Below are 27,383 nucleotides of genomic sequence, written 5' to 3' on the forward strand. Positions count from 1 at the left end.
TACATCTTTAATGACTTTAAAAACAAGTGCCCGTGTGGGCAGCTACAAAGTTGAGCTTGAAAGTGTTAATTTTGGACTAGGGGGTTCTTTCTTGGATGTCACCCACTCAGTCCACGGCTACATTAAACTTGCTTCAATGTGGACCCTGACAGTGGTGTTTCAGCAGTTTCCGGGCTTGAGCCTTGGAGGTTCTTGTGTTAGTTTGCCGTGGTCTGGAAAAAGACACATCTGAATAACTTGAATTTGAACAAAATTTGGAATCTACATTTGTTTAGAAATTGCTCCACTAAACCTTCCCGACTTGTGTAAATCTATAATTTCTTAGGTCTTTGCTGAATTTCTGGGACTTTCCCATTGTTGTATATTGGTCAATCTAATTTTCATTTCAGACAAATACATTTTTATGCTGGCAAAGAAAAACTAGCAGTTAGAGTCAATCATGATGACCAATGAGAAGTAAATAGGCTTTGACTGTGTCAAGTTAAAATACATTGTAGAACCTTCGGCATCACTTTGTAAAACATTTAAGTCAGTGTTTGTATATATTTGAGCCTGTGTGTATAATTTTTGTACCTGTGTTGATTTCTTTTACGTCATTAAGGCTGTACGCCAAATTTACCATCACATTCACACCCATGATGTCAACTTCTGACCACAGCTGTAAATGTTGACTCGATGTCGACTTCAAGATTCTACCATACGTACAATACAAAGGCAACAAGAAACGTGAAAAAATAAGCCAGGCAGTCAAAAACTATTTGCACATTTGTATATAAGGTGCTTTTTAAAAATGCTTTCACAGAGCATCAGCTGTTTCTACTCTCATGGCAATGATCATTAACTGGCAGCCACATGATTAATTGTGTATGCCATTGTCACTAGGAAAGTAAGCCCTGAAGATGGCTTAATTCAGGTTTTTCTACTAATCCCTATACCGTGTGTTTTATTGTCTGCATCCCAAATCAGTACCCAACTGAGGACCCACTTGGTGTAGGAATGGGTAATATGGCCCAAACACGATATTTCAGAGTATTACCACGATAGCGATAAATTTGCCAAAATACAGAAAAAATTGGTTGTTATTCATTTGACAAAATAAACGTAACACATTGACTTGAAATATTCTATGAAAACTACTTTAAAAAGTGCAATAACTTTAAGAAGTATAAAAATAAAATTTCTCCCCCTGTTCTTTGCCTCAGACTGAGGTAAGGCTCTGTCATACTACTTGACTATAAATCTGTGGTTAGTGCATAGTAATTCACAGATAACAATGAGTCTGGGAGTGCTGTCTTGAAATCATATCATATCTTTTGCCAAACAAATGATGACAGTTTGGGTAATATCGTCTACGTCCAGGTGAATAGAATCAACCTTTTGGGATTTACTTACCTGGATCATTGAGAATGCATCAAGTCATGCAACTGGCGAGAGACTTGGTGATGCCATGCTGAACTAGCTTACTTTGTTTTAGTTTTGTAGCATTAGCTGCAGAGCTTTCCTCCCAGGCTTTCAGACATTCCTGATACAGGCTTGGGTGCTAATGCTTAAGAAGGTGAAATAAGTTAGAGATATTTCCCCCCTTCGACATTACAGGCTTTTTGCACTCATATTATTGTGGTCTGTTGTGTATATGCTGGTTTGTATCTAAAATAATTCCACACCACTAAAGTAGCTGCTCTTTTGGGAATCGAATCTCCAGCAGTAACGCTTCCAGCCATGTTTGCCTTCACCATCACAACTTTAATAACTTCGTGCTGCATGACCCACGTGAGCATAATTATTATGAATGATATGACAAATTAGTCACCAACAATTATTTGTTTTTAAAATGCAAATTATAGAATAAGCTCAATTGTTCAGGCACATATAGGTCCACGGACAACTTGATAATGCAATGACCGTAATCTCCTTTACTCTCTTTGTACAGGTGTGTGAGCTACAACGCAGTCTGAAGGCCAGTCGGGTAGAGCAACAGGAGGCTCTGGAGAGGGCAGCTGCTGCTGTAACTCTGGAGCAGAAGGCTGTACAGGACAGCCTGCTGCAGGTACACACACGTGCATTGATTAATATACTTGGTTTCTACTGTACTCCTACCAGTTTTTAACCTTCAGCCGTAAAAAGGTGGTGGGGTATTGTCATCACCCCACCACCAACTCATAAACAAGGCAACGTAGATCTTGGATTAGCTTGAATCTCAGTGACCTTGATTTTCAGAAATTCTTGTGAATTTCATAACTCAAAAAAGAAGTTATCTAGATTTTCAAATTGATAACATAGGTGCATCTACTAAAATTCTTGAAGGAGTTTGAGGTCAAGGTCACTGAGATTCAAGGACAGAGTAAGTTTTCTAAAACTCTTGTGGACTTGATAACTTGACAACAAGGTGATGTAGGATTTTGAAAATGATATAAGTGTGTCTACTAGGAGGCTGAGGGGTAGCGCTGGTGGTTGCCAGTATTTTCTTTTTAATTTTTGCCTACAGTAAGAAAACCACACTTGACATGCAACTGAAGGTCCCTCCCCTTCTCTTCTCCTGTCAGACTAAGCTAGCTGGAGAGGCACAGGCTAAGTATGAGCGGGAGCTAATGCTTCATGCTGCTGATGTGGAGGCTCTACAGGAACTGAAGAAAAAATTCCAACAAGGAGCAGCACAAAAGATGGAGTTAGAGGAGGAATTGAAGAAGACCACCTCCCTCCTGCAGGAGAAAACTGCAGCCTGGAGTACAGCAGAGAAAAAGCTGAAGGTAGAACAACAACCCAATAATCTTAATCGGGCAAGCTAACATCCCTCTCTTCACACAGGTCTGAATAACTGTTTGAGATATATAAAGTTGAACAAACCACATTATGAATCTTAGTTTAAGAAAATTAAAATGTAATTAGAAGACTGTTTGTGAATGATCGTAACAGTCCTTACTATGACTGTCATTCAGGAGGATCTGTCAAATCAGAGCCGTCACTGTGAGGAGTTGGGAAAGCAGAATTCCCTCCTGCATGAACAAATGGATGAAATAGCTGCTAAGAGCCGCCAACTGCAACAACAACAGCAACCGCAGCAGCTTGACTTGTCATTCAGTGAGGAAGGAAAGACCACTGAGCAAATACTAGAAATACTCAGGTACTGTAACACGAGCTGGTTGATCAGTGTTTGCGTTATTGTGTATTGAAAGTATTGAAATAGCTGACACTGCAGTTTATTTTATAATAGAGTATGTAAACATTGTTACCTCTGAAACACCTTATGATGAAATGAAATTCTAATAATTCTTTCATTATAAATCTTTTACTTGTTCAAAGTAGAACTGAGTGTAAAATGTGCATTTGCGGTGCAGGTTTGTGCGGCGGGAAAAGGATATCGCTATAGCGCAATGTGAGGCGTCTGACGGAGGGGCTCTTCGTTACAAACAGCGAGTGGAACACCAAGAGAGAGAATTAAAGGAACTACAAGAAACCCTAAATGCTGAGAGGGAGAAGATGCAGGTATGAGTTGGGGGAGTGTTTGATCTGTTTTACCTTTGATCAAATAACATATCTTGATCCATGCTCAATCATCCAGGTAAGTAAATCCCAAGAAGTCACTTGGATGAGTGATGAGCTGTTTCTCCCATTGAAAACGCTACGTCCAGATGAACAGAATCAACCTTTTGGGATCAAATAACGTAGTCAATTAAAAGCTGGTGTATATAGTGTGGTGACTGTAGATTAATTAGATTAGTGAAGCTGTGACACCAATATAGTGGGAGGTCCTGGTTTTTGTTGCCGTAAGAGTCACCTCTTGCCTCACTTGAAACACCATAATGCTGTAACTTTAGCCGAGTAAATGTAAATAATATCAGTTTGCTCAAAAAACAAAACAAAACAAGTTATTTTTGGAGGAAAAAGAGGCTTTGATTAATATTTGAGAATCTACTAAAGAATGAAGAGCTTCATTATACTTTGTAAAACTTTACTTCCACAAATTTGTTACTATGCAACTTCTTGAACACTGTGAGGTTGATAGTCAGTTCAGAAACTTGTATTGTAAGTACAGAGCGACCGCACCGGATTTAGCCAGAAAGAGTGTGTTTTTTTTTTTTGTTGTTTTTTTAAATAAGCAGCAAGTAGGATGCTAGTGTGACTTTTAAATGTGCAAAGGACATAATAGAGAATACTGTTTGTTACTTCTCTGTATCTGTTTCTTCCTCTATGTCAGGCTACAGCAAAAACTCTAGTGCAGCAGGAAGAGCAGCTAAAGAAGATGGAGACTATCAGTGCTCTTCGGGAAACCAACAAGATGCTGAAAATGGACCGAGATAAACTGGAGCAAGAACTGCAGCAAGCTCAGGCTAAAGTGAGTTTGCACTGCACTGCATGTCACAGTTTGTCTTCATGTTTGTCTTGGCCAGTTCAGTCTTCTTTTTTTCTAACTGTAACCTTTCTCTCCAAGAGCTATAACTGACAAAATAACTTATCTTCAATGCATAATATTTTCAAAAAAAAAAAAAAAGATTGAACGTTACAATCTGCAATAATAAACAACTGAAGAGAAATGGCTCTGCTACTGGAAACAAGTTCAAATAACGTACCCCCCTTTACCTGATATACTTCACCTTAAGCAGTTGCAGCAAATTTCTATAACAAAATGTTGTGGAGTCAGTTACAATGCAGATCTTCACTACAGCATACCTGAAAGACAACTGCAACTACTCTTGTGTACAGTATATACCACGTTGGTTACTTTTTGTGCTGCTGCAATATTATCAGGCAGTTCTATTTATACCCGTCAATAAAAGGCAAGAAGCCGCTGCTGTGTTCTCCTAAACAATAGATGCCACCGCTCGGGCAATATCACAACATAAGCACTTGTATAGGAAGGGAAGAAGTCAAAACCAGAAGAAATGACTTTTTAAGTTTTTTTTCCACAAAGTTACAAGTTTTCAAACTGTAGCAATATCTCACTGTAATTGTATATATCTCTAAGCTTCTGTACTGGAATGTCATTAAAATGGTGGTAAAAAACCAACACGATCGTATACTTGTGTCTTCAACCGAGCTTTGCAAAGTGCCAAGTTACAGAAATCAAAAGGTGCACATCAACTGATACAAATACAGAGAGTCTGGTGTCAAACATGCAGCAAGCTTTAAAATGCCCAACATTGTGTCTCACCAGGTCACAAAACTCCAGTCAGACATCAGCCCTCTGCATCACTCTCTGTCTGTGCTGTCAGAGAAGAATGGCTCCCTGCAGGCTGACAAGAGGCTGTTGGAGGAAGACCTTAAACGATTAAAGGCAAAAAATCAGGTAATGCCACTCTATGGAGGAGGTTGAGTACATGTGTAAATGCTTTTTTTCTCTCTCTCTCATTTCTGCAACACTATAGTGGCTCCATAGTGTAGTAGTTTATACATTCAGTCAGCAAGCAAAAGATTTAGAAGATTTGTGATTTTTATTTTTACAGCAACTGATCAGCCAACAGAAAGACGGTGATGTTGAGGAGAGACAGAAACTCACCACGGAGAGAGAGGCTCAACAGAAGCGCATCACACAGCTGGCTGAGGAGACAGCCAAGCTGAAGGCTGAGCTGGCCAGGTAGAGCAACACACACAGGCGCACACACACAGGCTTACACCTGTTAAATACACTAACGCCACAAAGGTGAACTGAATGCATATACCTACTAGGTACTTTCCCAACTCTAGTTTCTTTTGTGTGGTTTGTACCAGACTTTTGCAGTTTTGCTGCCTAAGTGATCGGAACCTAATTTCCAGCAACTCAGTAGAAAATTGATCAATGCATCCAAAAAAATAACCTTACACAGATGATTATGTGTGAATCAGATCCAGTGCGAGTGGAAATTCAGCTCAGTCGCAGCTACATGGCCTCAGAGAGTCTGTTGCCCGCCTGACGTCTGAAAGAGACTCTCTGAAGAAAGACCTGGAAACAAAAAACAATGACATTGTGGAGAAGAACAAGACCATAACCCAGGTGAAGAAGATTGGACGACGCTATAAAACCCAGTACGAGGAGCTCAAAGCCCAGCATGACAAGGTGCGGCGATAGGTTTGTGGAAACGGTTTGGACCCATTGAGTGTGGAGAACAACTGCAATGGGGATTTATGTTTGTCTTTTCCAGCTGGTCAGTGAAACAGCTACTAAAGCAGGAAGCGAGGTGGCTCCAAACCAGGAGGTACAGCAGGAGTTGAAAAAAGCTCAGGAGCAGCTCAGCAAGACCCAGGAGGAGCTGAGTGCCCTGAAAGGAGAAGTGCAGAAAAAACAGGAGGAGGTGAGCAAAGTTAAACATGACCAGCGCAAGTCTTTATTTTTTTTCCAACTTAATTTTTTATCATATTTACCAAAAAATAAAAAAGGCTCATGGAGGGAGTATTTAAGATATTTGGAACAAAAAAGTTCTGCTCTATGCATCTAGATCAATTCCTATCCAATCAGCAGTCCACCCAAACAACTTTGATACTTAATGATTGAAGTCAATTCAGAGCAAAAAATATCTCCTAGTTTTATTTATCACACATAATTATGTGTGATATTTATGTGTATTGAGATACAGAGATGCAATAGTGGTTCTGTTTCTTTTAGTTTAATTGTCAGTTTTTCACCAGGCCCAGAAGTCCCTGCAGGAGCTGGAAGGAGCCCAGAAGGAAAACCAGCAGCTCAAGGAAAAGGTCCAGGAGGTCCAAAACCAGCTGACACAGGTACAGTTTGACAAAGTTAGCTGAAACTGCCTGCAAGTCTTTATTCAAAGATGGGAAAAATGAACACCATATTCAGATAGCTGCTAGCTCAGATAGCAGATAGCGTGTAGATTCATCATGCCATTGGCTCTGTCATGTCTTTGATTCTACAGCTCCAGTCCCAGCTGTCCCAGACCCAGACTCAACTGCAGCAGAATCAGAACCAACTAACCCAAAATCAGAAAGAGCTTCAACAAGCTAAGAGTCACACCCAGCAGGTGAGAATTCTTGCAGGAACAGGGATTTTACCTATTTGCTAGATTTGTGGTTGACCTTTTATTTATTTGGAATATTGGTCTAAAGACTGTTAATGCACATGAGCTCCATCACCAGATCTAAAAGAATCCCAGCCAGTATCTGAGAATAGGCCTACAGTAACCACATTACCTGCTTCCTTTTTTCTTAAAGGTGCAGAACCAGTTAAAAACAGCTCAGTCTCAAGCTCAAGCCCGTCAGAACCAGATTCAGCAGCTCCAAAGGGAGCTTCAGCAGGCTAAAGAAACCCTTCAGCAGAACCTCACCAGTCAGAAAGAGCTTCAGCAGACCCACCAAACCAGCCAACAGAGCCACGACCAGGAAATCTCTAGCCTCAAGGCTGCTCTGAGCCAAGCAGAGAGTAAGGTGAGCAACAATTATTAACAATGTGAGGTCATGTGATGATGTGATGACCCCCCCCAACTCTGTGATGTCAAAGAGTTATCTTTTTTTTTTCTGGTGCTGATATGCACCAAAACTATTTTTGACAAAACAAATTCTTTGCACATTTCACATCTTCATGTAATATTTGTGTAAATATTGTCCCAGTATGATAAAAGGCTCAGTTTACATCACAACAGTTTACTTCTGCAGTCAGACAGCTTGGTGATGAGCCTTCTTCTTTTAACAGTATGTAGTATTTTTGTCATATTTGCAGTAAACTAACAAGTAGTTTCTGTATCTGTGCTTACCTCCTAACAGATGACTGAGCTTCAAGGCCAGTTGGAGAGCTTGCAGAAGGTTAGGAAAGAGATCAACATCATTCAATCAATTTTCAGTGGATTAGTAATGCCAGTCATATCCCCTTGTATTTTTACCTCTGTTATGTGATCGTCTTCAATCAAAAAAAACGATCATTCAACGTGGTTTTCCGTTTGTGCTAAACAGATAAAGTTGCAGGAAGACTGAATCTGACAAATTGTTAAAGTAGCGAGTGTAGGTTGTGTTGGTGTGGCCAAAAAGGGTAGAGCAACAAACATAAAAACCAGACTTTGACTTTGACTGTAGTTGAAACCAATAGTAAATACAGGATTATTTGGTTTACACTTAACAACTGTCAGTCAGAGTTTGGTTACAACAACTACTTGGTTATTTGTGAGAAAAGGTTCTAGTTTGTGTTAAAGTAGATTTCACAATGTTATTTTAAAAAGGCCTGAAGGGAAACCTTTGCCATGAGCAGTCTTTTTTTCCCCAAGTTCCAAGGTGATGACACTGAATACTCGAACAGTTTGTTTGTTTTTTGCTTTTTTACTGTAATCGTCTAAACACTAACCAAGCAAGTAGTCAATTTGAGGAAGAAGACTATATTAGGAACTATGAGTTGTTAATTAATGTCCTCTTCTTTCCTTTAAAATGTTATTTAACATAATACTTTTTTCTCAGTGAAATTTGGAGAAAAAGATTTAGGCAATTCAAATGTCTTGCATAAAATGGTATTTTAATCTTTTTGGCACGTTTACCTCCCCTTCAGACGGTTGTTGAGCGTGAAGCAGACATAAAACATCTGAAGGAGCAGCTAACTGAAGCCAAACAAGCTAATGAAGCAAGCCGAACCACACAGGCCAGCCAAAACCAGAGTTCCCAGTCTGTCCACTCAAGTGATGCTAACGCAGCTGCTGAGGCAAACCAGGCACAACAAGAGGAGCTTGCAAAACTCAGACAGGAGGTATCTGAGAATCCTACATACTCCAAACTACATTCTAGTCAAACTGTCGTTCGATTTCCCTCCATAATCGTTTAATGCAAGCATAGTCTCTTATGTTGAATTTTACGCACTAAATTAAAATTAGATGTTGTGAAAGCAGTTTTGTTTTTTTTTTTAATGAATGTTTTCGCTAGCTATCCGAGAGCAAAATCAGAGAGGAGCAGCTCAAACAGCAGATGGCCGACAAAGAGGAAAAAACTAAGAAGGCCTTCCTGGGAGCCAAGACCAAAATCAATCAGCTAAACAGTGAGCTCAGAAAAACACTATAATATGAAAATCTGCTGACAAATATCACCAAACAAACAAGCAAATATGCTTAGCGTGACTAAAATTTGTGACTTGCTTCCTTTACCTTCAGGTGCTAAAGAGCAGCTCAGTCAGGAGGTAGAAGAACTGAAGCAGAGTAAAGAGGAGCTGGAGGTGAGAATGAATGCCCTCAAATCTCAGTATGAAGGACGACTTCTTCGGCTGGACAGAGAGCTTAGGGAACGGAGAGAGACACAAATGCACTCTGACACCAGAGAAGAAACACAGGACCAGAGTGGAGCTAAGGTACAGGATAGACTTGAAGGCACACATTACATAGAGCATGTTTTGAAAAAACTCACCCTTTTCTTGTTATAATTGTCTAAAGGTATGCTAAAACTCAGATTTGTTATTTTAATGTGCATGTATGTTTGTATGTCGCAAAATTAAGAAGAAAGCCAAAGTGGTATAAGAAAACCTTCTTTACAAGCTAAGATGATTATGGATAACATAACCCATCATTTTGCGTTATTACAATAGTATTTCTATGAATATTTAAATATTTTATTTTTCAAAACGTTCCAAAATTCAAATGTGAAACCTTGTTTGTCTTAAAATTGAGGTTTTAACAATACAGATATTTTACAAATGGTTATATTTTTAAAATTACAAATTGTATGCTTTAAGTATTTGCAAATTTCTCAAAATATCTTTTTAAAAATACTCTGGAAACAATATTTTACAACTTTGTGAGAAAGTGTTTTTTTGTTTTTTGTTTTCGAGGAATTGAATAATTTTTTGTCTAAATTGCAACAGTAAAAAAATGCATTTTTTCCTGTAATTAGTTTGCTTTGGCTTTGCTAAATTTATTTCCATCATGTGATTGTGGTAATGATCAAGAACACACCTGTTTGTCCTTAGATGGGTGATCAGACGAGGTCTGCAGACCAGAGACAGATATCGTTGAAGAGTCCTGCACAAGACAGAGGAAGGTAAACTATAAATTGCTCTGAATGATTGTAAACGTTTCATACAATGTCAAGTCAGTGGACGTAATGAGGCTGTAGTTTGATGAACTTAAAAACCACATTACAAAGATGCCAGTATGAACTCTCAAATCCTGAAAGAGAGCTTTTCTAAATGTAGAACAGACACAACAAATCGCTTTTCTCCATCAGTTCCACTCTGTCTGAGCCTCCAACTGCCAACATCCGACCCACCCCAAGTACTCCATCTCCTAGCAACAAGCCAAGTCCCTCTCCTGGCAGCAAGGCCACGCCTCGAGCCAGCATCCGTCCTTTGGTTACCCTGGCAACTGTCCCTGTCCCAACACCTATGGCCACAGTAATGCCGACCACACAGACTGAAAGCCAAGAGGGTAAGAACAAGAAGGCCATCCATTCAACAATTTTCTTCTAGAAGAAGACAACTGAAATAAAAGTAGATCTCTGTTGGAGATGCGCCTTGAGATTTTGAAGCAGTATGTGTCAGTATATGTCAAAGTGAAATGTGTTTCTCCTAGCAGTGCTGATGAATACATCAGCTTCTGTGCACTCTACCAGCTCCAGTATGGTGAATGCACCCACCTCCATATCTCAGCCAAGCAGCACTCAGGCCACAGCGTTTGTTCAGCCCACTCAGCAGCAGGCAGCCAGTCAGGATGCAGGGCCCAGCGTGGAGGCAGAGCGGCCATCTACATCCTCATCCCCCTCCTCTCTGAGTGTAACAGGTCAGAAGGAGAAGCCTGAAACTTTACTCACAAAACACCTCAACAGTAAAGAAACAAAATATAGTACTGAAAATGTTGATGGCCAGATTCTTAACTGAGGTCCTGGTGTGTTTTTGTGATGCCACTAAAGCATCTTCAAAGCGAAGCAGAGATGATGATGAGGAGGAAGAAGAAAGCAGACCCGAGAGCTCACACACACCTCCAACCACCAAAAAGCTACGCCTCAAAGCAACAGCAGCAATGCAGGTAAACACAAAAACCCAGAAACTAGAAATAGAAGTGCTGTCATTCTTAAACTGTTAGTTCTAGGGTATCTTATGTTGTGTGAATGCTGATTAAAGGCAGACCTGTTCCTGGCCACTTGAGTTTTGCAAACTGATGAAAGTCTGGGAATTTTAACTGATGTCACGAAGAAAAGTCCAGAGCTTCCTATTCGATATCTGCAGTAGGAGTCATTTTAATCTGTTGTGTCAAGAATACATCTGTAAAACCTCAAAAGCTTGGCACGACATTATCAGTTGTTTTGTTGTCTGTGTGTGTTTAATAAATGTAAGTCAAACTATGGCCCTTGGTGTGTTTCAGGTGGAAGGTGATGAGGAGATGGAAGGAGAGCTCAGGGATGAAGAACGGCAGGATTCACCAGATGATAATCAGGTCTGTTGTCAAGTCAACTCTTCTGGTTCAAGTAAATGTTGGTTGTCATATGACCTTAGAACTTAAAGTTAGTCGTTAGCTAGTTATCTCTGCTGATTTCTAAATGCAGAGATGCTTTTGAAAGCAGCTACTTTACCTGATTTTCCAGCTCTAGCCAATGAAAAGGCTGCTTCTGGATAGTTTCTTCAGATGCACAGTATTCAGGCCTTTGGTTCATCTTTCCACTGCCAAGTTACATTTAAGATTTCAGATGTACAGCATGGTGAACAATTCACAATTATAAACCGTATTTCTGAAATGGGTGACTAAAAGCTGTCTTGTGTAAGTTGTAACATGCAGTGGGTGTGATTTGCATCTATTCTGCACATCTTGTTCAAAATCGGGTATGCAGAGAATATTTACCTTAAACACTTGCATGATGCTATGATGTTGGAATATAAAGCGCACATTAAAAAATAAAAAGGCTCACACAACTGAAATGTCTTGTCAGATTGTTTGCATATGAACACAAACAGGCCTGCAAAGGTGTGTGATAAGACCTGATTTTTATGTTTGGGATGTAGGAGCTCCCAGAACAGAGCTTCCCAGTCTTATCGGGGGACGACAAGGAAAGTGAGGAAGAGGGCGTGTCCCAGTCCGTTCCCACTGACCTGATGTCCTCCCAGGGCTCTGCCATCATCCGAGATGTGATTGTGATCGACACCGACAGCGAGAGCCGCGAGAGTAAAGATGGAGAGGAGAAGGAGGAGGAGGAAGAGGAGGAAGAAGAAGATGATGAGGTGCTGCTGCTTGTCACTACCTTATGCAAATGTTTTGAGTTTTAATCTAATGGCAGGTGTTAACTTCTAACTTTGTCTGTTAGTATAAAGAGGAAGAGGATGATGATGATGAAGATGACCATGATGCTGCTGACAGCGGAATGAGAGCAGGAGAGGAAAGTAACGAGAGCGGAGAGGCCGAAGAGCAGAGGCGGGAGGAGCTGACAGAAGGCACTAACACTGAGGAGAGTGTGTGTGGAGCATCCTCAGGCTCACAGCACCCCAGTGAGCCAACAGCCAGTGGTGAGCACCAAGGCCAGCTTACATCTCATTTCATGCATGCTTCTCTCAAAATCGCAATCTGACACACTCATCTCTTCCAGGTGAAGGCAGCGGTGATGCCCCATCAGAGTCCAACCACCCTAGAGACCCTTTACACCTTCCTCCAACCTCTGCCCCCTCACCTTCCTCATCCTCCCTCACACCCCGGATGCCACACACACGAAGGCCCCCACACCCACTCCCACCTCGCCTCTACATCCAGCCTCCTGCTCCTGAGCTGGGTCCCCCACAAACACAGGTGATAACCTAACAGACATTTCTTTTTTTTCTTGTTGTTCCATTCTAAATATATGTTTTGGATTTAGAGTGAGCTTACTTATCATGAACAGGAGGCAGGTTTGTTATCCACATCGGCTAAATGAGTGATGCAGTTTAATTAAGAGTTTAGTAGAAAGATGCCAAAAGCATTTTGTTTAGATTCATCTGGGAGTTTTAAGTAAGTCATATTAATACATATACTGTCCAGTTATTTGGTGTTAAAGCCACCCGAAATCACAATGCCAATCAGCAAAGACTGATTAATAATACCGATCAATACTGAATGGTAAAATCGTTACATGAAAATATAAGAGGAGAAGAAAGCAGCACTCTGACAGTAATGGTGTCTGTGTGTGAATCAGAGACAGGCCTCTCAGCTGCGCAGACCATCGTCAGGACGTGGACCTCAGCTGACTCCTGGAATAGGCAGTATGGTAAGAGATGTGTGTTGTGAACTTTGACCATATTATTCAGTTTCTGTGGATCAGCTAGCCTAAATGTGCCTGTGTGTTGTCAGCAGCCTTTCTTTGATGATGATGACAGAATGGTTCCCAGTACTCCCACTCTGGTTGTTCCACATCGTACTGATGGTTTCGCTGAGGCTATACAGTAAGAGAGAGAGACACACACACACACACACACACACACACACACACACACACACACCTGGCTCATAATGTCTTCCATCATGGCTGATGTTTGTAGATCGCTGTATAAGATTCTGTATATTATCCTGGAACTTTATTTATTTATTTATTTTTTAAAGAGGATTAAGTTTCAGAGAGGCAAATCTAGTGAATATAGTAGTTGAAAGGTGACTTTTGTGTTTGTATGGAAGAAACTCGCATTGCTTTCAATGTACTGTGGGCTGGAACACAATAAGCTCAGGTTGTTCGGCCTCCTATGCCTCAAGATGTTAAAGTAAGGAAACTATTTCAAAATATTTCAGTTGAGCTCTGGATGATACTCTACTGTGACAGAGAAGCTCAAAGTGCAAGTCATAAAGGGACTACTTTATAGAGTCAGAAGTGGTCTAGAGTTTGGTCAATAAGTTGATCTTTAAGAGGAGATGGGACAAATATAAATTGATTCAAGGCTGGTTCCCAGAACCTGTTGATTAGGCCTCATATTTTAATTGAATGGACACAATATTAGGATCCCTATGTTTTCTGAAAGCAAAATAAAGAATAATCTAGTTTAGGGCAAAAGACCAACTTCACACAATCTACTGTTTTTAAGGTATGAATCAGTATGATAGTCCATCACGCACTAAAGATTCCCATACTTTACTCCACTGCTTCACTTTAACTTTCCTTCACCCCATTATTTTGTGTCTTAACTGGACTGTTTCTAGACATGGTGGTATCATATGATCTCAGACACATTATAGATTTATTAACTCAGGGATTTTTAAGGTGAGATTTTCATGGAGACAGAACAGACAGTGGTCTGCTGCTCCCTGTGTAGAGAAACCTGTCAGTTACAGTGTCCGTATTTCCAGCAACCAGGTAAATAAGTTAAAAGCAATTTAACCTTTTAGAGGGGAAAACTGCAACCTGGTACAAAACTAGTTTAAAATGGCAGTGAGAAGTGATTTCCTTTTAGAAAAGAATTCAAGTGGCCAATTTTAGCACTTTTGTAGGGGATTTTTTTTCTTTCTCTAATTGCAGCAACTAATTCGAGAAGGAAGCTGCAGATGAAACATGTGTTCTTGAGTGAAACATGCAGAGAAGGCAAAGGAGACTACAAATGTGGGCTGCTGAAAAGATGCATTTTAACACGTGTTTAAGCAGATGTTTTTGATCTCCTCAGCTCACCTCAGGTAGCAGGTCTGTCCACCAGATTCAGGTTTGGACCCCCTGAAGATCTGCTGCCACAGACTTCAGCCTCACACTCTGACCTGGGACAGCTGGCTTCTCAAGGAGGTACTGCACAAACACTTAATTGTAACTTGTGCATGCAGTCTGATACTCGAGTTAAAACATTCATTTTTTTTGTGTCAAACTAAATCTGTATGTAGGTCTCGGTATGTATGAATCTCCTCTGTTTCTGGCTGCTCATGATGAAGATGGAGGAGGAAGGAGTGTCCCCACCACACCTTTACAAGTGGCTGCACCAGGTGAGAAAAACACACAAACCCCGAAGACAAGATTTCCTCAGTCGGCGCTGTCCAGCTCTTGGGCTCAAAAGCTCAGTATTCCCTGTGTCTCTGTTTCATCAGTGACAGTCTTCACTGAATCCCTGCCCTCAGACAGCAGTGACAACATGGCGTCCCAGTCAGTTCCCATGGTAACTGCCTCTACTGGAATGGCTGCTGCTACAGATGATGGAGATGAGGTGTTCATGGAGCAGGAAGTGGAGGGGTGAGCTTTTAAGTTTTCAGTTTTAATTTATGTAGGATTTACTGTCAAATGATTTTTTTTGGACTCATAAAAATCTAAAAAAGAAGCTTCTCACATGGTGTTAAAATAAATTTGTGAGAGAAATGTTGACTTTTATTTTAAACCTGACACCGCTGGAAGTTTTCTCTGATTGTGCATGTGTTTCCAGCCCTGGAATTGAGTCTACCCTGGAGAGTCAGACAGACATGGAATCAGCAGGACAGCAAAGTGATGATGCGTCACTGCCATCTACCAGCCAAGACCCTGGTAACGTATTCTGTTTACTGACCGATAGATGTCAAAGCAACCATATCCTGTGCAAAGTTGTTATAAAGGTGAAAACTGTCCTCAATTAATGTACTTTTAATGCTGTAAAATTGGACATTTGAACATTGGGAATCTATGAGGACCAGCCTGAAGTGGCTGGCTTCGAAAGCGAATCAGAGGAACTGCAGTTTTTTGAGTTTGCGCTGCCTTCATTTTTCAGCCCAGTGCATTCTGTCTGTTTCCATGCTTAGTCCATATATAATCCATGGTGCAGACTTATAGAACCTTTAAACCCCAACAACACTATTAGCAGTCCTTTTTTTTTCTCCTGTCAATTTAATTAAATGTTTAATATAAAAGCTGCCGTTAGCTCATTAGTCTGAAAGGGAATTCCATTATTTTGCTAATGAAAGACGTTGAAAAGCAAAGCAAGCATAATTTTTGCTAAACTGAACTTGTCAGCTAAAGCTTTCATATGTGCACAGACTCTTGTGTGATGTTTTTTTTTCCTTCTTTGATTACAGACACAAGCAATATGACGCAGCGTCACACAGTGGCCAGTCAGCCTCTGGTGAGCAGCCTGTCGAGCACAGGACCTCGAGGAGTGAGACTAATCAGCCGCAGAGGTAAGGTGTCAAACCTTTAAAGGACTATCCTTCTGGGATGGTTGTTAACCTCTGCCTGTGAGAATATAGTGTACACTCACAGAACTGACTCAAGTCCTGTAGTTTTAAATGATAAAGCAGTTTATTGAAGTGCATTAAGCAGAGAGCAGCATTACACTCAGGGAACAAGAAGAGTGACAATATGGTATCTCACTGATCGCCTCACACATTTTTTTTTTTTTTTTTTGTCGTCTTTCGCTAATATTTCAGGAACGTTCTCTCGAGAAGGGAGGGGAGGAGCTCTGGGAAGAGGAGGAATCTCCTAATGAAGATATCACCAGTGAAGACTTAATCATCTTATTCAGTAAAACATAAACAAGGCAACAAATTTAATGTCAATACATTTTAGGTAAAATCTGACTATTACTGGAGAGATCTGACAGGTGTGTGACTTCTGATTGTGTTATTTTGTTAGTTTATTTCTTTTTTGTCCTCTGATCTTTGGTTGTTTATACATGTGTTTTAATAATAAAGTGGAAATATGAGGAGCAGCAGTGTCATGGGATGCTTTTTATTTATAAAATGAAGAATATTTTGGAAGGATGTAGTGGAGGACACGAAGATCAATTATCTAAACAATGCCAAAAATATTTCTTTTGACTTGATCAATTAATAAAATTGCTCCACATGTTTTGCTTTTGTTTTGTATCAGTGGAGACAATCACTGGAATCCACTTTTAATGAAAATAGCTGTGAATTACACTTCTTTTTCCTCAAACTGTGGGCTGGCTTTAGATAATCCTTAAAGGTTATGTTGCAGTTCATGATGGGTAGAATAACTTAAACCCACCATAGAATATGTGGTGTTGTGCTGGATATACACTCGTATGGTTAACATGTGTAGACTTTTGTGATGGTATTTATTTGACCCTTCCAGATATTATAAATGTCATATTAATGTATGAGGAAAATCAGCAGCAGACTTATTTATTATGAGGCTTTTTTTTGCGCGTTAACAAAGAAAACACAACAACAGGTCTCCTGCAGGACTTTCCTAAGGACAGCGCAGCCAAACTCTGATAGAGTTGGCCGGCTGGGGAAGGACCGTGTTCTGGCCAGCCATGTTTGCAGAACTGGTTGCCACAGTAGTTTGGCTGAGAATGGGCAAAGGTGCAAAGGATGCAGATGGATCAGGCTTGGTCAGCACTGGCAGGTCACCCGAAATCTGGATGCTGAAGAAGAGAGCTGCAGAGATGACAGAACAGGTATGAGTTTAGTTACTTTGCTGATGCAGTATTTATGGCTATATCTGCCTACATCAGGGCAGTAGAGGAGACAATGAATACAAAATTAACATATGAACTTATACTGCTTATCACAGTGTCATGGTGATGTTCCTCCAAGTCGGTTGCTCTAGTTACATTTTTGTTTTAACAACGACCGGGTCTTTTTGCCTAAACATAAAACTGTGGCTACAAAACTATAAATGAATTCATTGAAAGTCCATTAAGATGCCAAGGTTCTTTTTGAGACCTTATCCTGCCATCATTAAGGTTCCATGTGGCGGGGTGTAAGTAAGGCTTAAAATGTCTGGGTAGGGATTTTAAGACTGCAGGTAGTTGATAGCTGGTGTAGTAGGCCACCTCTGATCAATAGTGGTCATTCACAGTGGACACAGTTGTAATGTCGTGCTTTTAAGGAGGGGAAGGACAAACCGTGTTTTAGAAAAGATTCACACAAGGAGAAATAATGGTCCCCCAAACTTTTGGCATGTTGTTAGCACTACATCTTATTCACTGGATGATTTCGTGGTGGCCAGGTACACCTTTTATATACAGGCTATGGACTGAACCAACAAAGATGAGACGATGTGTAATCTCTACCACTATTAAAACTTAATGTGTATAAATAAAATGCTCTGATTGTTCTTACGTCCAGAGAAGACGTAGTGATGGTATCTGCCGCTCCCCTGAGGGCTGGTCATGGACAGAGCCGAGGTGATGGGGGTGGGAAATCCCTTCAGAGACACTTTGATGTTGATCTCTCCACCCAGAAGAACTCCTGAATGTCAGAAATAAAAATAGCATGGTATTAAAAAGCACAGGACCACTTAGTTCAACGTGGTTACCAGCTCTTTAAAGCTAAAAGGAACAGAATTTAAATAATTTGTTGAGCTACAAACCAGTATTCATGGAATTTCTTGGTTTCTTGCTGCAGGAAGGAATGCTGTCTGGTGGGAATGTGAAGCTCTGCAAAATTTCTCCTAGTGGACAAATACAGAGATATCATTACTATTGATTCATTCTACCTGTATGTTTTGTTCAGTTTTATATAGGCTTTTATATACTGTTTAATTGTGTTTATATTTAATCCAAGTGCAAGGTTGAATCTGCCAAAAAAATAAATAAATAAAATAAAATAATGACACTGTTACTGTAGCCCCTGCCATAACCAATGATGTCACTGGCTTCATCTCTGGGGACCATCAATTTTGTGGTATGTGGGGGGTGGCATTTACAGTGTGTGGAAACTGTTAAATTGGGCACTAGCATTGGCACCATGACAATGGAGTTATTTTGGGTCTGTCTTTGTTCCTCACCATTCTTAAAGAAGTACACAGTTTCTGGTTTGCTCCTGGTGGCCGGCACTGCCAGTGCAGCACTGATGTGTCCTGTCAAACCAGGGAATTCTGAGACCAGAGGTTTGGGGTAACCCGGCTCCATCACCATGTTCCCATCTAAACGCCAGTACTGGTCCTCCTGGAGACAAAGAGTGATTAATACATCCAACATCCATCAGCACAGAGGGTGCTTTTAGGACTGCTCTTACACTATGATTCCCCCTTGTTGTATTCATATAGCTAGTTGCTGTAAAAGGTCATGGTACAGTAATCCAGTACTGAAAACTATATCCCCTTTCAATGTGGTAAGCAACTGTTGTATTTAGTTTAAAACGTCAGATTCTGACTTTTAAACCTCAAAACTTTAATGAAAACGTCCAGGATGATGCTTATAGATTATCCACAAAGGTGGTCTGGCTCAGCTGATATTCTACACATCTAATCTCGTATGGAGTGCTTTGATTAAGCAGTTTTAGTCTGCTCAAAGTTAGTGTGCCTATACAAGCTGCTTTGCAACCCACTTGCACTCGGCCTCCTCATTTCATGTTGTGCACACAATAATCAATGCTTTATTGTTTGATGACTATGCTGTGTTCTCAGTGCTGTTGCTGACGTTGTGGTATCACTAATAACAACATGCACTTTAGACATTTAGCAGACACAAAAAAAAAGAAAAAGAAAAGGTGACATACAGGGGCAGCTTTAGTTGTGATACTGTGACGGATTCTAGCGATATCTATACCTTGATAATGTAGGTGTTTCCTTGGCAGTTGGCACGTGTGAAGATGGTGTCGATGGGAGATGAGATGCCCAAAGTGTCTGTGATACTTTGTGGCTGACCCACAGAGCGGCTGATGGGATCAACGGACCAGAATAACTCGCCTGCAACACACACAAACATGCATACACATATCAGGCACATCACATAACCTGTAAATCACATTACATAATATCACTGTCCAAGTGGCAACCTGTAATTATCAAAATAAATAAAATTCTGGCCACTTGAGGCCAACTCCCGAAGTAAATCACTCTGCTCAATCACTTTGTATTAAAACACCAAACTTTAAAGCATTACAAAGCAGGTGTACAACCTAGTACATCTTTTTATTTGTTTGTTTAAGAATCTGGATTTTGCTAAGAGTTAAAGTTGGAGGTGTGGCTGCTTTGATTGATAGCTGTGTCAACATAGTCAGCTGTAGTCACTACCTGTCTACTAGGCTGCTGTTTGCTGTGTTTGTGCCTTTTGGAGAAAGTTAAATTGAATTTCTCAGAAAATAGTATAGATATGTTATCAGTCTGTTACTTGGCACTAATTAACTCACACAAGCACAGATGTATAACTGCGCACACACACACACACACACACACACTCTTATTTGATTTAGCCTGCTAACCAACTTGCAAACACTCTGCCTTCTCTTCTAAGAACGGTCATTTCTTGCTCCAAAGAGCAACATGGCTAAAAATGCTAATGTTGATGGTTCAAAATGCAGAACCTATAAATGATTTGATAACATCATAATGTATGATATATACATGGACAGTCTATAGCTAATATGCTAACATTAATCCAAATGAAAAAACTGTTGCATGCTTGCAACAACCTGCAGTCACTAAACTTCACAGCATATATTGGCAGAGGATATAGTTTGTCCAGCACAGCTACAGAACATATTAACCCTAACCCCCTCACGCCTAGCCATAATTTGACAGTCACAGCACTCACCTTTAAATACCAGAATGGTCCCGTTAATGAGCGCTGTCAGTCCATTGATGGGAGAATGGCTGCATAGGTCGACATCAGCAAAGACCCCTGCACGCACACACATTTTTATGTAATTTAGAAGAAGCTTATTAAACACACCCACAACCACAGGGCACCTTCAGCTGCTTACCTGTTCCTGGTCCTTCAGATCCTCCATGCCCCAAGCCCTGTAATACATCTTGAAGAGTGCTGGGTCTGGAACCTGCTGGAACACCAAGGCCTATGAGCACAAAGAACGGCATTGCTGTGTACTGTAGTATGTTGGGAATTGTTTTTGAACAACTTGTTTTAATGAACCTAAAACAAGTTGCAAAAATCTTGGTTCATCTACAATTATGAAATAATTTCTGTTTAATAAACCTTGACTAAGCATAGATGAAGCAGCTCCCCCAGGGGATAACACAAGCTGGGCATCCAGTTTACTGCCAACAGCTCCATGAGCCAGGGGGCTCACTGGAGCACCAATGCCCAGAGACGGAGCATTATTGATGGGCAGAGATGAGCCAGGTGCTGGTGAGTATGGAACTCTGCTGTGAGAGGAAGGGACTATCACAGGCAGCAGGCCAACAGGCATGCTACTCACACCTACAGGAGGAATGAGAGACATTACCTTTAATGACCATTAATCAAACCTGCATTTTGCTCATTTAAGAAAACTAAGTTACGAAAGAAAGAAAGTAGTCCAAACCATGTTGTAGCTGATTGGCTGATACAGCAGAAGGGGTGGAGTCAGATAAGCCAACAGTCAGTGAGTTGAGGAGGCCTGAAGAACCGTGACACTGAGCCCCAAGGTGCTCTGGGCAGCGGCCTCTTCCTACATACAACAACGGTAATGTAGCATTATTATTCATTTTTGTTACTCTTTTAAAGGAAGCTAATGATGGATGGATTTAGCATTGCTAGTGCTTTGTCAGTTTTGGACAGAGTAAGTGCTGTTCCCAGATTCAGTACTGGCAAATATTCAGTAATATTTTAACTGTATTCACCTGTGAAATATTCCTCACTCTCACTATTGGAGGATTTCCTGTTCCTCTGGGATTTCCGTTTTCCTGAGGTCGATAAAACAGAGCAGAAAGGCTTAAAATAAGATACCAGGAACTGTAATGAAAGCATTAGGAACATTCTTGTATTGATGTCTGTAGTAACTGACTACAGGCATCAATACATTTTCCTGCAGTGATACCTGAAGCTGTGGCCCTTAGAGACTGGAACCTGTCACGATATGACTCTGGTGAGAGTGGCACTGTGGCGTCTGTCAACACAGAGAAAAATGAAAAACTAGAAATTAGAATAGAATAGAATAGAATAATACTTTCTTTGTCCCACAAGGGGAAATTTGGTTGTAACAGCAGCCAGAAAGACACATTACAAACAAACAGTACACAGAACAGAAACATACACAATTTTTCTTTCTTACATATTTACATTAAGGACAATGGTTACTATAAACAGAGCACTGTACCGTTATTAAATTAAATAAAATTAACTACAGATAAGAGGCAAACACAGGTTGTAGTGCGAATCGGTTGATTAAATTATTGCAGTTACAGCGCAGATGTGAACATCTATGATTGTTGGGAGCAGTTTTGATTGTACAGTCTGACAGCTGCAGGGAGGAAGGACCTGCGGAAACGCTCCTTCATGCATCTAGGATGCAGCATCTGCTCAAATCGCATGTGAAATAACATTTGTCCTTAAAGGCCTACAAGTTCAGATGAGTTGGGAAATGGGACATTGTGCTTTCTCTATGCAGTTGCAGCCGTGACTGTGGATACTTACTGCAGTTCAATTTGTAGTCATGGCAACAGGTGTTGTAGAGGACACACAGTGGATCACATTCGCACAGCTTACCACGTCGGAAGACCTCACCACAGCGACCCTGACATGACTGTGCTGAAAACACAGACAGAGAGGAGCATGTCATCACAGGACAGCACGTTGCTTCAACTGGCTTGAAATTTAAAGCCGTGATATTCTATCTGCCATGGGATTTAATAAGACAAGAAAAAGACACACCACTGAAAAATTATCATCTCGTGTTTTACTTTCAGACAATCGTGCACTTGTCTTCCAACCAGTAAACTTTTCAACCGTTTGAAGTCATATAAAATATCCTATTTTCTGTCACTCATTCTTTTAAGAACGTTTCACTTCGATAATAAGGGAGTTATATATAATAGAACACTGCACACAAAAAATCCATCACTGTTTGTGCATTTAGGTCAAACATAGCAGCTGGACAGATGCTTAGTGCCCATTACGTTACAGCAAAATGCAGCATAGCTTATCATTATATTATTCTTTTGGTTTAAAAATAAATAAATAAATAAACTGCCAGTATAACAGATAACTATATTTTGTATTTGGCTGGTGCCAGTGTTGGACTTGCTGTCCAACTAAACATCATATCAAAGAAACAATTAGCTTAAAAATATTGATAAGTATATATAGAGGGACAAAAGAAATCATCAAAGTTGAAGCAACTAGGTGAAAAGAACAGTTCTTTGGAAAGAAACCTCTAAACAGCTATAAAATTTAACACAAATAACAAACCAAAATGTAAAGTATAACAGAAGAAAGCTCTAGAACAAAACAATTAGAAACATTATGTTTCCATGAAAATAGCTACTAAACAAACAGAAAGAGGAGGACATATCGCAAAATAAAACAAACCCAAACAAATAGTTGTGTTCTGTAGTAATTAATACAGCAAACAGAAGAAACATAACAGGAAAAACAAAAGATCCATAGAGCCCAAAACAAGCTTGAAGCGTTTGTGGGCTTCAGAAAGAAACATGATCATATTTTAAAATGGAGAAAAAAAACTTTTAAACACTGAAAAGCAAACACAAAAAAAGAAAAAAAAAAGAAAATCAAAACAGCTTACAGAAACAGATAACTTAAAGATAAGTAAGTGAGTTAATCTAACACAACAACAATAAGGGTACATCTTTCGCCATCTTACAATGCTGTGATTGCAGCCATTCCCCAACTCTCTGTGAATGGTACTCATGGCCATTGATCAGTGGTCTTTGATCAGTGGGTTTTGGTCAGTGGTTGTTGATCAATGGTCATGAGAATTTGCATAATTATGATTAAGTAACTGACCTCCCAGTCCATTGTTCCTTCAGTGGGCTGGTTTCAGTCACTATGCAAATTTACTGTTTATAAGATTTGGGGAAACCTGCAGTCAGCTGAGACTGAAGAAGTCACTTGGATGAGTGACGAAACGTTTCTCCTACAAAACGCTACGTCCAGATGAACAGATTCAACTTTTGGAGAAAACAACAATAATAGATTCATTGCTTCCACATCGAGTAGTTTTTCTGTTTTTATTCATCTGTGTTGTATCTTAATACTCGTCTACAAAAAGAAGAGGTGTAAAGATGTGTAGACTTGTATGTTTTTAAGCTTTGTTTTTTAGGGTGTTATTGTATCTGTCTCACCGATGGTGCATGTAGCCTCAAAGTCCTGGCAGCACTCATTATGTTGCAGGCAGCTGAAGTCACACTTACACTGCCAGCCTCTGTTGAAAACTTCACCGCATCGACCCACACAGCTGCCTGAAGACAGAAGAAATGTGACTTGAGTCATAATTTAATTTCTATCTATTTTATAGTTATTGGGTTCAGTATTCCTTATTAGCATTTTTATATTATGCATAGTAGAGACATTATTTAAGATTTCTCTTTGTAAAATGCAAAATGATACAGCGCAAAACAGGACAAATGCATTACTGGATATTAGAAGATCAAAAAGGATGCATCCAAGGAATTGCCAGTGGAGTGATTTGGTATTTTAGGTACATAGCTAGAAAACTGTAGACAGATAAACATGGCATGCTAGGTACATAACTAGAGATCTGAGGATGTTAACTGTTTTAGTAAGTGCATTCTCAGACAATAAATAAAAATTTTAGACATCTTTTAGACATCACAGCACGATATTGTAGAAAAACAGATTAAATGTAAATGTTGATGCATACCTGGGCCAGCAGCAGCTGATGTCATACCAAGTCCAACAAAGAGAAGCCCCAGTGATATAATCATCATCACCATCTTCACCGTGAGCAATATCAGATCAGATCTAAGTGAGATAATCAGTAGTTAGTTACCTCCTCAGTGTGTCACCTCGCCTCTTCTACTCTGTCTGTCATCTGCCGTCTGTTGGTCTTATATATGAGACAAAAGCACACACGAACAGGACACTTTTAATTAGCAGCACACACAAACACACACTGGCAGTACACCCACAGACTAATTAAAAACTGCCAACATGCATTTAAACTTCCTACACTGTCAGTAAATCAACTCCTACACAGAGTAACGTCTTTCAAGACTTAAAGTAAAAAGTAATTAGATTAATTACTCCAGTAACATAAATAATATTTACGTATTTGAGATCAAATATGCCGTAAAGCACTTTGAAAGTAAAAAGGAGCACTAAATCAGAAGCTATGTTTACTACAAGTATTTGTACAGACATTTGCTTCCGTGTGATACCACTCCTACCTGTTGACCTTTTGGCCACATTTTTCCAAACAACCAACTTAGGTACTTGATCCAAAACTGATGTCATGTGGCTTTATAATCTTTTATGGTGGATTTTAAATAGTTCAACTTGGTATACGTGTCATAAAAAGTGTCTACATATCGGTAACTTTAACGAGGAGATGAACAGAGGCAAAAAGAAGAAATGACTGAGAGGGGACCATCCGGTGAGGCATTTACTAAAGTTTGATGTATATGCACTGCATCATATTAGTTTTATTTATTTATGCTCTACAGTAAAACAAAATCGATTAAAGTCAAATAAATTTTTTTGGTGGAGGTGGAGGCAAAATTATGGCATGGGGATGCCAAAGGAACCAGGCTACTGGTGTTAACTGATTATGTCACTGCTTATAGCGGTAGCAGCTATATCATTTTTGACAGATTATATGGTATGCTTCAGATCATGTGCTCCATGCTTTTCTCTTCCCAAGCACAAGTTCATCTTTATTTCATCTGAAAAGATATTTTTTCTTTAAAAAAAAAATGCAAATCAGATATTTTCTGGCAATGTCTAATCTGGCCTTTGTGTAGTCAGTGGTTTCCGTCTGTATTTCAGTTTATCTCTTGATTGTAGATTTTGAAAATGATATGCCTCCTTCCTTGAAAGTATTCTTGACTTGGTTAAATTTTGTGAAGGTGTTTTCCATAAAAGGATTTTTTTTGTGACAAACTGTTGATTTGGCCATTCTTAAATTTTGGATCTTTCTGTGGATTTATTTCTAATTGCCTTGACTTGCACATATATTTCTCTAAACTTCTTATTCAGAGTTGCAGCGAACAGAGACCAAGTGTAACTTCAGCACTCCACACCTCTTATCGCTTTAGTGTAATAAGGAAAAACAAGCCTCACCTGGTTATGAAACTGCTTATCAGTCAATTGTCCAATTATTTCTGAACCTCACAAAATATGGCACTATGTATAAAAAGGGCTGTAAATACTAAAAGGTTAACACAATATCTTAGTTAAACTCCAAATTGATTGCTTGATTTAAAATTAACCGTGGTAATAATAATAATAATTATAATAAATAATTATATGATTTTTGTCATTTCCACAGTGCTTAGCAGTTCTGTTAATTCAGAATTTATGACTGACAACAACTATACTTGTTGTACTAGCAAACATCTACTCTAAAATATTGACAATAAATTAACAACAGCCACACTGATGTTTTCGTTTGCCCATATCTATCCAAAAAACATGTCTAACCAGGGACCAAGTCCCTGCTTATGGATGGGACTAATCAGGCATAAAATACAATTATATATTGAAGGTCAGTTCTGTACACAGCCCTTACATGTAGGCAATTGATGTATCAGTTCTTTTTTTGAAGCCATCTCTTTATATGTACAGCGTTATGGTCATAAGAAGCTGCTTATTCAAACGACATATGGGATTATTTTCAAGTAGAAGAAAGTCTCTGTTTGACTATACTGAGATGGACACAATGTCAATGAGTCACTCCACCAGACCAAACACACCATTAACACGCCCACACTGCTCACAGTCACCTGCTGGCCTTTGCACTGAATATATGTGTGTATGTGTTCTGTCTTCTTCATATGGTTCATTTTGAACAGTCAATTATGTGTGATGGGGAGCCCTCTAATAAGCCCTCAAGGATGGATGTGGTTACTTCAGGGTATTGTGATTGGCGAGATGGCCAGATTAAAGCAGCTCATAAAACTTTATTAGCACCCCACATTGTGACCATGTACAGACTGTGGGATGCATGTTGGCGGGCAGTTCAGAGCAACACACACACACTTGTTAGGTGTAAAGGAACAAGAGTCCAGACAGACATCATGAAACATGTATTTAAAGAGCATCTGGCAGTAGAAATAACCGATTCATTCATCCAGCACATGTAATTGTCACTTATACAATATACAAGTCAGACAGTTCACTTGAGAAATGTGCCTGTTGCTGTCTGTAGCTGCCATGGGACACAACATCGTGCCTGTCCAATCACATTCACTTTGTTCAGTTTTACTGTCAGTGGTAATGACTCTGGTGGGACCGTGGGCTGCTGACCAGTGTCTGCTCACATTACCTCACCCTCCTGGTATCATCCTCTCACTGTCTTCACTTGTTCCTACTCGTTATTTCATTTTTATAGTGAGAGCCAATTACATGCTTAAGTTTATTTAGTAGTGGGAAAGGAATGTGTTCCTTTGTTTACTTAGTTTGATTAGCTCATTCCAACTTTTAACTTCAGCTTTATTAGGAATATAATGTGAAAAGCTTGTATGACAATATCTTGTGTTTTCAGATAAATTTGAGTTTTTACATTCCACAGTTATTGATCTGTTAAGCACTTTCTAAAAACACAAGTTAATGACTTTTGGTTTGTCTAAATCAAAAGACTTCTTAATACTTAATGCTTTTCCCAGTAACACATCATTCTCGGAAAAGGAGAGCCTTTAATGACTAGTCACAAAGGGGAGTGGGTGTTATGGTTTTGAGGTTTAGTTGGTGTTTTGGTCTATAAAATTTCTATTTATTTTTT

General features: G+C 39.7%; 2 protein-coding genes across 7 annotated transcripts in view; one reads left to right on the forward strand and one right to left on the reverse strand.

Annotated features, from left to right (window-relative positions):
* The window catches only part of LOC146367080 (nucleoprotein TPR-like), a 32,540-nt gene extending 16,060 nt beyond the window's left edge, over positions 1-16,480 (forward strand). The window contains exons 24-55 of one of the 5 annotated variants that reach the window (XM_084912041.1): positions 1,931-2,047; positions 2,544-2,747; positions 2,937-3,121; positions 3,336-3,483; positions 4,196-4,333; positions 5,153-5,284; positions 5,442-5,572; positions 5,821-6,031; positions 6,117-6,266; positions 6,601-6,693; positions 6,846-6,950; positions 7,141-7,353; positions 7,690-7,728; positions 8,459-8,653; positions 8,827-8,938; positions 9,051-9,244; positions 9,860-9,930; positions 10,117-10,316; positions 10,461-10,667; positions 10,798-10,913; positions 11,250-11,321; positions 11,885-12,100; positions 12,184-12,382; positions 12,463-12,659; positions 13,042-13,113; positions 13,197-13,288; positions 14,492-14,604; positions 14,700-14,798; positions 14,901-15,042; positions 15,230-15,327; positions 15,852-15,953; positions 16,203-16,480. In XM_084912041.1, the coding sequence (XP_084768167.1) occupies positions 1,931-2,047; positions 2,544-2,747; positions 2,937-3,121; positions 3,336-3,483; positions 4,196-4,333; positions 5,153-5,284; positions 5,442-5,572; positions 5,821-6,031; positions 6,117-6,266; positions 6,601-6,693; positions 6,846-6,950; positions 7,141-7,353; positions 7,690-7,728; positions 8,459-8,653; positions 8,827-8,938; positions 9,051-9,244; positions 9,860-9,930; positions 10,117-10,316; positions 10,461-10,667; positions 10,798-10,913; positions 11,250-11,321; positions 11,885-12,100; positions 12,184-12,382; positions 12,463-12,659; positions 13,042-13,113; positions 13,197-13,288; positions 14,492-14,604; positions 14,700-14,798; positions 14,901-15,042; positions 15,230-15,327; positions 15,852-15,953; positions 16,203-16,258 (4,419 nt within the window). In that variant the 3' untranslated portion in view covers positions 16,259-16,480. The remainder of the gene's footprint in view (positions 1-1,930; positions 2,048-2,543; positions 2,748-2,936; positions 3,122-3,335; positions 3,484-4,195; positions 4,334-5,152; positions 5,285-5,441; positions 5,573-5,820; positions 6,032-6,116; positions 6,267-6,600; positions 6,694-6,845; positions 6,951-7,140; positions 7,354-7,689; positions 7,729-8,458; positions 8,654-8,826; positions 8,939-9,050; positions 9,245-9,859; positions 9,931-10,116; positions 10,317-10,460; positions 10,668-10,797; positions 10,914-11,249; positions 11,322-11,884; positions 12,101-12,183; positions 12,383-12,462; positions 12,660-13,041; positions 13,114-13,196; positions 13,289-14,491; positions 14,605-14,699; positions 14,799-14,900; positions 15,043-15,229; positions 15,328-15,851; positions 15,954-16,202) is intronic. The other 4 variants (XM_084912045.1, XM_084912043.1, XM_084912042.1 and 1 more) reach the window with 4 other exon arrangements.
* A 90-nt stretch (positions 16,481-16,570) lies between these two features.
* prg4a (proteoglycan 4a) lies at positions 16,571-24,447 on the reverse strand. 2 transcript variants are annotated; one of them, XM_084912047.1, is made up of 14 exons: positions 24,306-24,447; positions 23,767-23,883; positions 22,100-22,213; positions 21,504-21,572; positions 21,307-21,369; positions 21,009-21,134; positions 20,681-20,905; positions 20,451-20,522; positions 20,282-20,368; positions 19,295-19,434; positions 18,532-18,691; positions 18,115-18,195; positions 17,865-17,993; positions 16,571-17,177 (listed from the first exon to the last, which is right to left on the reverse strand). In XM_084912047.1, exons 1-14 carry the CDS (start codon positions 24,376-24,378, stop codon positions 16,987-16,989), a joined length of 1,647 nt encoding a protein of 548 aa, XP_084768173.1. In that variant the 5' UTR covers positions 24,379-24,447; the 3' UTR covers positions 16,571-16,986. The 2 variants fall into 2 exon arrangements, with proteins under 2 accessions (XP_084768173.1, XP_084768172.1); XM_084912046.1 differs by having other exon boundaries at positions 20,451-20,540.
* Between the last annotated feature and the right edge of the window lie 2,936 nt (positions 24,448-27,383).

The sequence above is a fragment of the Perissodus microlepis genome, chromosome 18 (genome assembly GCF_051167445.1).
Source record: "Perissodus microlepis isolate ML-2025 ecotype Zambia chromosome 18, ASM5116744v1, whole genome shotgun sequence".
Taxonomy (NCBI): Eukaryota; Metazoa; Chordata; class Actinopteri; order Cichliformes; family Cichlidae; genus Perissodus; species Perissodus microlepis.